The following is an 8,856-nucleotide window of genomic DNA, read 5'->3' as shown; positions in this document are numbered from 1 at the left end:
GCTGCAGGTCATGGGGGTACCGGATGTGTTGTTCATGGTACAAATGGGAACCTTATTCGGGCACAATCCAGATGGTACGAATTTGCCGCTTCTGCTAGAATGATGGAAGCATATGCAATTCGTGATGCGGTCCGGTTAGCGAGCAACATGGGATGGCAGCGGATCAAAATCGAGACTGATGCTTTGCAAGTTGTCAACTCGTGGAAGACCCAAGCATTTGAAAGGGCTGATATTGCATGTCCTATGCAGGAGGTCAAGGAGCTATGCGGGAACTTTGCTAGTTTTAGTATATCTTTTGTTCGCAGGGAAGCCAATATGGCGGCCCATCTCTGTGCTCATCAAGCTAGTGAGGTTCGTCAGAGATGTCTTTGGATCAACTTTGTTCCAAATTTTCTCCATGATTGTATTACCCGCAAATGTTTTACGACTGAGTAATCTGTAGAGCTCCTGAATTGCAAAAGAAAAAAGAAAAAAGATAGCATGCACCTTTTTACACTTCTGTAACCGAAGCACAAAGCCGGTCGACACAATACAAAGTAACAAGAACGATAAACACCAACGAAGAATGCCTCTTTACTGTACACCACAAGAGATGATTGCTTTGCTTTGCTGGCACAAAATTGCTCTCCTCAGGAGTCATATATGTATCCCCTATTGGACCGCTAACCGCTGGAGATGGTCCATGAACACCTCGAAGCTCACGTCGTCCGTGAATATCACGTCTCCTCCGGGAGCAGGGTTGTCAGAGTTATATGCCACGGATGGATTTAGCTTTGCCAGTAAAAATCGAGCCTGCAGGTTCAGACGAAAATGATATTTATCTATTCCTTCAATACTAATAAAATCACAAGTGCAGAAGAATTACCTGAGATCCATATTGATCACAAACAACCAAACGGGGCACAGGGAACCGCTCTTTGATTATGGCATCAGATTCGTCATGTGGAGCTTTTAACAACTGGGCAAACGCCTGAAAATCATGCAAGACGCAAGACTAAGCACTGGAAGGCACACTGGATGAAGTCTTTCATGATCGATGAACTAGACTCGTGTGCATCTCAGTAAACCAACATTATTCTGCAGTATAGCTGACAAACAATTACCTCGTGGCCTTCTTGATCTTGGTAACCAGCCTTTCGCCATTGTGCAATGGTTATCCCATGGAAGATGACGACAGAAAAATAAGAATCCAACAAAAGGATCTTGTCAGGACCAATTGCAGTTGCATCCAAGAGAACAGGCATTGGCCCTGATTGGAAGGAGTAGGATATAAGTGAAGGTTGAATCATTGCAACTGCATTGCCCACATTCTCCCTCTCCAACATCATCCTAAAATATGCGGTTTCATCGGGGCTATTATTGAAAACCTGCATTAAGGTAAGCAATTCAGTATGTCAAAATGTAAATTTCCATCTTTGTAGCATTGTTTAATGAAGAAAGGCCAGAACCCTCAACCTGGACAAACTGAGAACGCCTCAAGTTAAACATAAACTGGGGGAATATTGATAGACGTGGAGACAAACTGAAAGATGAGGGTGTTTCCTTCTGATAGTCTCCAAATTTGGTACATAAACGTATCAAAGCACGGTCAAGCCATCTTATTGGATCAAAATCAGCCTGAAAACATCCAGATAAGGTAGTGTTACATAAATATGGAACTATAACTTGAATTTATAATCGTTTAAGGCCTGAATTATTTCAGATAATCTATGTGACATCAACAGCCAAGTCACTGCCTACAGCTCAAGTGCTGAACAATACTGCTAAAAAAATTATCCATATCGGCAGAAGTAAGAAATGCATTCAATTTGTAAATTCTAAAAATGGAGTAATATTGCGAACTATTTAATTTAATTTTGAAACACATGGATGTACCTCAGTTTCCATCTTAAATGAGACCAAGCGTGCCACAACTGCGGCTGCGGCTTCTTGATCAAAGCCATCTATCAGCTCCTGAAACAGGAAAAAAGTTTATTAATAAACAAATAAGTATTTTGTTCAAAAGAATAACAAGCAAACACCAGAAAACCCGTCGGATTCGAAAGGAACTGGCATGAGCAACAATATGGCTGTTTTCTGAACATAGATCTTGCCTCCTCTTCTTTCTTTCTTTTAGCCTTTGCAATTTTATTGTAGGTAGCTAAGTTAAGCTTTCCATTCAGTTTTGTTGTTGTGTTTTTGTACTTTTTATGGTTTTATTTGGTCTAGTCGTTGGCCACCGTTTGTGGATTGTACTTTTGCGCCTTGTACAGAGTCTTCTAATAAGGAACAGCAAATATTTCAATGCCAAAAAAGAATTATGCTCACTAGAAGAAGTGTCATCAATAATTCATGATTAGCAAAGTGATCAAAGATAAGAGAAACTAGCCTGCACAGTAGCAGCACCAGAAGCCCATTGTCTGGAGATCGTAGTAGTTCGCAATCTCATCTGGCCCTCATGATGCTGATAACTGAATGTGACACCCTCAAGTCAGCCAGGTAAGTACATCTAAAGCAGAATCAGATTGTTTGGAAAATTGAGAAGGAAAAAAAATGTTCCTTACTAGGTTACGAATTGAAGGTAGAGCTGTTCGCCTGTCTGCTGAGCGACTGTATCTGGGCCAACTTTTCTTGAGATGTCATATACAAAGCAAAGCGATGTTTTCTTGTCAAGACCACACATCTTCCAGGCGCTGGTGTTTCCCTGACCAATAACAGTATCTGCAGACAGAGGACTTTTCTGCATACGATAACTGCAACATTAGAACGGCACACAAATGCAGTCTTGTCATTGTATACGCTTTACAGCTAAAAAGTTAACAACATGGTTGTACCTTCTCCAGGGAAGAACAAGGCCCAATAATGCCTTGAATCTTTACATCTTTTGAGCAGTTAATCTCGAGAATACCACTGTTGAGGCAATTCAAAAATATTAATGTAAAATTCAAATAAAGATGTCACCTTCACACAAACATTGGGTGTATTATATTGATTGATTGATAAATTTTAGATTCATTTATGGTATCTTCGGTACAAGGGTCGATCCGGGTGGCCTTGATATGCAGCAGAGCAGCTGAGCTACCTTGAAAGCTTCACTGGCACATGTACGACTTTATAGGATAGTATGGAAATTTTAAACGAGGAACCTTCACACTATGGTGAAAAAGAGGTAGGCAGCAGTTTGCCAACAAAATAAAAATAAGAGCAAGAGAAAATAATTGTTTACTTGAATGATAATCCAAGGCCGTTGTCTGCTGACTGAAAGATGCGAAGAAGCGAGTCTTTGAAAACAGAGTGACCAAAACTTTCAGCAAGCACAACAATTCCCCCAGTCTTCTCAATTGCAACCTTCATTTCAGCAACACCAACCTGAAAATCAAGCATAACGAAAATATTACTTCAGACAAAATAACCATGCATCTAAGCCACGCATCAAATAGTGGACACAAAGGTGAGTTTCCATGGCTTCATTAGGCAGTGTAGTAGCTTTTCAAAAGCACGTGTTTTCAATCAGTTTTTGATACAACAGTTAGTTGAGAGCATTTTTTATCCACAACAGCAACATCTTACTAGAGAATAAGCAACTACTACTATAAATAACTAAATGCCATGTGCAGTACCACACAATGACCGTGGACATGCCCTTCATAACTGACTGTCTATCAACTCTGTGGTCCTATTACACAGCCACTAGAAGCAATTAAGTGTTTCTTACATTTTATTACTTGCAAACATTGGATATAGTACCTGTGTTGAGGTCCCTCACTAGCATACAACTCACACAAATACACAGTAATAGCTCAGCTATTGCTTTACATAAAATGGACCCATTTGGCTAAAAAAAAGGTTGCTAATTTGCATTATGGTGATACTGCTGTTGGTCAGGAATCTAGTTCATGTCTTAGAATTGTGCATATGGCTGATATCTGACGCACTAACATAGATATGTGATATTGATATGGACTTTCAGCACAAGCAACAGCTAAATAACTACAAATTCTAGACACGTAAGCAATAATCAACGGTTCTAGCTACACACATAGTAATAGCTGCAAAATCAAGGAGAAAAGGGTGAAAGCGTTAGAGAACGCATTCGACAAGCTGATTTCTATCCATACAAGGGTATGTGTGGCCTCATACTTAGTACCCTCTCCATTCTCTTTTGCTTGTCATTATAGACATCTGTTGAAATATATGTGGATTGTGCAAACTTTCTTCATTAGTTCAGACTTTTGGTTCTACTGGTTGGTGCATGAAACTTACTAATATAGACGTTGTCTCCAGTACACAACTTTGATCATACCTTTTTCTAATTATAAATGCAATGATACAGAAGTACTTATGATGCCAATTCTACTCAATATAATTTTGACAAATCTAAGTAGCTGTATATGCTAGGAAACAGTTTACAGATTTAACTGCACTAATACAACATCTATACAAGAAATAAGGAGTATAAATAAAATAAGCAACAGACCTGGTCGACTGCACAAGCAAACAAATCCAGCACATGTCCTTGGTGCACAAGCTGCTTAGCAATCTGATCATAGAACTTAACAGCTTTATCAAAAAGTGGAGCCGAGTCTTTATCAAGGTCTTTGTGTGAGCGAATTGGTTCTGTTAAGGATTTGGATACAATCTGAAAATTTTGCAGAACGCTCATCACATTACACAAGAATCATATAAAAGAATATGTATACATTATACAATTTATTGTGATATATGTAAATCATAGATAAGATAAGTTCCAAGCATAATCAACATATGTACTCAGAGCAATTTGGCAGAAAACAGTGCATATTGCTGTCCTTCAATAGGGGAGCTTTTGGTGCAGAGATTTGCTCTAAAACCAATGAAAACAGTGAGATAAACATGAGTTTACCTTTTCAAGAAAAGAAACAATAGTATTTTGTCACAAAGCAAAGGTGGAATGCTAGAGCATGCAAAAATGACTTAATGTTCAAATATAAAATAGTAGTGTTTCTTAGAACATGAGGAAAGGATGGTGCTCCAAGAGTAAGAACCTTTCCAGTTTCACATCTAAACATGTGAACCCATAATTGTGATAGTATGATAGACAACCAAATAGCTCAAAAGATGGCAATTATTCAATATTAATTGGACTTACAGAACCAGGTCCCTCTGTAGATGGACCCCCAACAAATGCCATGATCCTAGCACCTGATCCAGGGACACAAACCCCCAAGAGACTGGCGGCCACACTTAATGCAGCTCCAGTGCATCTTGATGCACGTTGATCAGCTGGAATATGCCAAGGGTCCTTTTGCAGCTCTTCAATAACCTATACATACAGTGAAATCATCGTATCATGGACTTGCCACATTAAAAATTTGGGATAAGAACAGTTATATAGACAATATGATTTTCTATTGAATGATATCGATTCTTAACTGAGTTCAGTACAAACTCGCACTCTGAAGCAGGCACAAGGAACCTAGAGATGCTCTCTGATGAAAGACCATCCCTAGTTCCAGCTATAACCCCTGTGGTGGGCTTTTGTTTGCCTGCAAAGAAGCACATTTGCTCCAATATTTGTTCCTTGCTGACCTCCTTTGTTCCCTTGAACACATATGACTTCGGCAACAAACCAAAACCCAATTCATGCACCTACATGCACCAATATTGAAAATATATTGCTAAATAAAGCATTGAATACAGAACAAAACATTTAAGGACAGAGCATTATGAGTAAACACAGAACTATACCTGTACATATGTCCCAAAAGTAATGAATCCAACAAGGGAATTATCTGGCAATAGCTCAGTAGCCTGTGCCAGAGCAGACTTCAAATAACCAATTTCTTCCTCGATAATGCAAGTATCCACAACAAAGATGAAAACAGGAGGCATTACAGGACCTGTTTCTGCAGTGGATATGTACTCAATAGTGGTATACTGAGGGAAGAGTTCTGGAGGAAGATTGTTTTCTGAGATTGAGGAATAGTGTTGAGGGAACTGATTGCGCTGAAAGCAGAATGTACAGAGCCAGATCTTAGCATTATAGTCGACTCTGGAGAAGGGATTGAGGATGGAACGACACATGCGGCAGCGAAGGGGAGCATATGGCACTACTGGCATATCAGGAATTGACTTGAGAGGAGTATAGATGGCAGAAACAGGGACGACACAGCTCACAGCATCCTCCTTTGTGCCTGGAATAACGTTCCATGGCATCCTTATCCCATCCAGAGCCTCAAGCTCAAGAAATTCAGACATTTTGTATACAGCAGTCTTAAGATAACTGTGTCAGGTGGCCTCCGCAAGTGAAATGGTACCCAACCTGCAAATTTCAGATCAATAGCAAGTGAAAAGTCAGTTGAGCATAAGCAAGCGAAAACCACCACAGAAAGACAATTCAATCCAATCTGCTCAAATACTATCTGATACAATAGTTCTTCTAACATCAAAATTCTAATGTTGCACATTCCTAGAATCCTATTTCACCAAAACGAAGTTGCTGGCAGTACACAGTAGTGTAACCGATGGTTCAACCTGATCGTACAACTTCGAATATCAATACGCCAACCCTTCAAGCAGCATCGATCACTCCTGATAACTCTCCGGTTTATACATAACTTATAAAACTTGACTCCAAATAGCCGCACGAAACGATCACACGAACCTTTTTGCATTCGCATCAAACAAATAACCGAATGTGGTGACCCGCAGCACAAAATTGCACCCAGGAAGCCCAAAATTATCACAAACTAGCGAAGTGGCCAGGGTTGATTTCGACTTGTTCTACTTCTATGACAAAACCACCGCAAAATATTCGAGATCGCAATTGCTTCCCGGCCCCGCCCACCAGACACTACCGAAAATCCTCGCAGCTAAAGACGGAGAACCCTAGTCCCGAGATCTCTCCAAGGACGGCCTCGCCTTCAGGAAAAGGAAAGGCAGGAGCGGCAAGCAGAGGCGGCGCTTACCGGCGGATCACTCGCGAACACTGCCGCGCCGCGAGAAACTGGAGGGCAGGTCGCCTCCTGGTGCCGGCCAGCCGCACCGGCGTCGGCGTCGGCGTCGCCGGCGTCGGAGGAGGAGGCGATCGAGGCGGCACGGTGGAGCGCGCGATGCGATCCGGATTCAGGAGGGGACTCTGCACCCAGGCGACAGGAGGAGACGGGTGAGGTGGCGCCGGACTGAGGTCTTTGTGGGGCCGGTGTTCGGGGATGAAGGGCTCGGATGGGCGCGTCGGAGGCGAGGCCGGATCGGACGGCTCGTACGAGGCCTGCCTGCGTGGCCTGTCCTGTGTAGACACCGGGTGTCTCGGCGCTGGCAAATTTATGCCGCCCCGACTTTTCCGACAACCGCGAGGCTCGATTTCGCTCTCCACGTCCGAACCGGACTGGCGGTCCGTCCGGGAACCAAAACCGGTCTTCTCCGGTTTTTTAAGGTGCAAAGGCCTTTTAGCATAGCAACCACACGCCAAAGCCCAATACCGACGGGGGTCCTTTTTTTTTGGATTTATGGATGGATTACATGAGAGCAACTAATTGAGGAGCACTCGTTCGGGAGTGGCGCGCTCTCAGCGGCTGCCACGTGTCGCACTCTTGTCGCTCTTATGGGATTTATTTATTATTATTTTTTCGCACGCATTTTTGGCTTTTTAGATGTTTTTTTCAGTTTTTCACCGGTTTTCTTACCTTTTCGACAAAAAATTTCAAAAAATTATTTTTACGCAAAAAAACGTGTTTTCTTTATTTATTTTCTTCATGAGAGGTACGGTTTAGCTTCCGCGAGAGGCCCGTGCCTCTTGGAAACAAAAAAATGTGTGTTTTTTTCTTTTTTTCCTTTCGTGAGAGGTACGGTTTTGCTTCCGCAAGAGGCATGGCTGTGCCTCTCGGGAACGAAAAAAATGCATTATCTCTCTTTTTTCCTTTCGTGAGAGGCATTGCTTAGCTTCCGCGAGAGACACGGCCCTGCTTCTCGGAAACGAAAAAACACATATTTTTCCTTACATGAGAGGTACGGTTTTGCTTCCGTGAGAGGCATGGACGTGCCTCTCGAAAACGGAAAAAAAAAATACATGTTTTTTTGTGCTTCTTCGAGAGACACGGATTTGCTACCGTGAGAAGCATGGTTGTGCCTCTCGGGAACGGCTTTCAGAAAGGGAAAAAAATAACATGCTCTCGGTTCGGTTTTTTTATGAGAAAAAGTTCGTCAAAACTTATCAATGTGGGATCTAGTTTTGAAGATCTTGACGCGAGGAATCCAACAATGAAAATGGTTCGAGATTTGGACGCATGGTTTAAGAGATAAAATGTTTTGAATAAACGGATCTAGAAAAAAAGAAAAATTCCCAGGTTGCGACAAGCGACGCACATGCAGTGCGCCACATGTCGCAATCTGGGGATAGAAATCTTTGAAAGGAGTACTTCTCAATTAGTGATTTCGGGATTACATTCAATACTATGTGTATCGGCACTTGCGTGTGGAAAAGCACCAACACTATCGGACGGCTCTATATCCAATGTTTCCTTATTGCATGCGCTGTAGCCGGGCGACTAACGGAGCGCCCGCTCCGTTCTCTCTCCTACTTTCTCTTCCCTCCACTCCAGCTTGATTTTTGCTGACGTGGAACGCCTTGCAGCCGGCTGACTATGCACTATTGCACTTGCTCTAAACAAATTGAATGATTCATATGACCACCTGACCATTGTTTTCTCTCTTAACCACCTAATCTATCAAATACCGTTTAGCTGGGTTTGCTCACATGATTTGCTGACCTGGACAAGATCAAAGCAGTATTTGACCAATTGGGCTCTCTTGTCAGGTGACCCATCACCTTACACGTGCGCCGCTCCCATCAGCACTCATCCTTGCTGGCGCTCCCCTACCCAAGCTCGCCCTCGGGGC

General features: G+C 42.3%; 1 protein-coding gene across 1 annotated transcript; it reads right to left on the bottom strand.

Annotated features, from left to right (window-relative positions):
* Positions 1 to 381: 381 nt before the first annotated feature.
* LOC119301851 (protein transport protein SEC23-like) lies at positions 382 to 7,103 on the bottom strand. The gene is made up of 14 exons (XM_037578821.1): positions 6,927 to 7,103; positions 5,707 to 6,280; positions 5,392 to 5,607; positions 5,108 to 5,281; positions 4,457 to 4,618; positions 3,206 to 3,348; positions 2,814 to 2,889; positions 2,544 to 2,719; positions 2,369 to 2,450; positions 1,876 to 1,953; positions 1,456 to 1,617; positions 1,104 to 1,367; positions 866 to 970; positions 382 to 792 (listed from the first exon to the last, which is right to left on the bottom strand). The coding sequence occupies exons 2-14, from the start codon at positions 6,214 to 6,216 to the stop codon at positions 652 to 654; spliced, it is 2,289 nt and encodes a 762-aa protein (XP_037434718.1). The 5' UTR covers positions 6,217 to 6,280; positions 6,927 to 7,103; the 3' UTR covers positions 382 to 651.
* Between the last annotated feature and the right edge of the window lie 1,753 nt (positions 7,104 to 8,856).

The sequence above is a fragment of the Triticum dicoccoides genome, chromosome 5A, assembly GCF_002162155.2.
Source record: "Triticum dicoccoides isolate Atlit2015 ecotype Zavitan chromosome 5A, WEW_v2.0, whole genome shotgun sequence".
NCBI classification, from domain to species: Eukaryota; Viridiplantae; Streptophyta; class Magnoliopsida; order Poales; family Poaceae; genus Triticum; species Triticum dicoccoides.
This window is presented reverse-complemented; position numbering and strand designations above follow the sequence as displayed.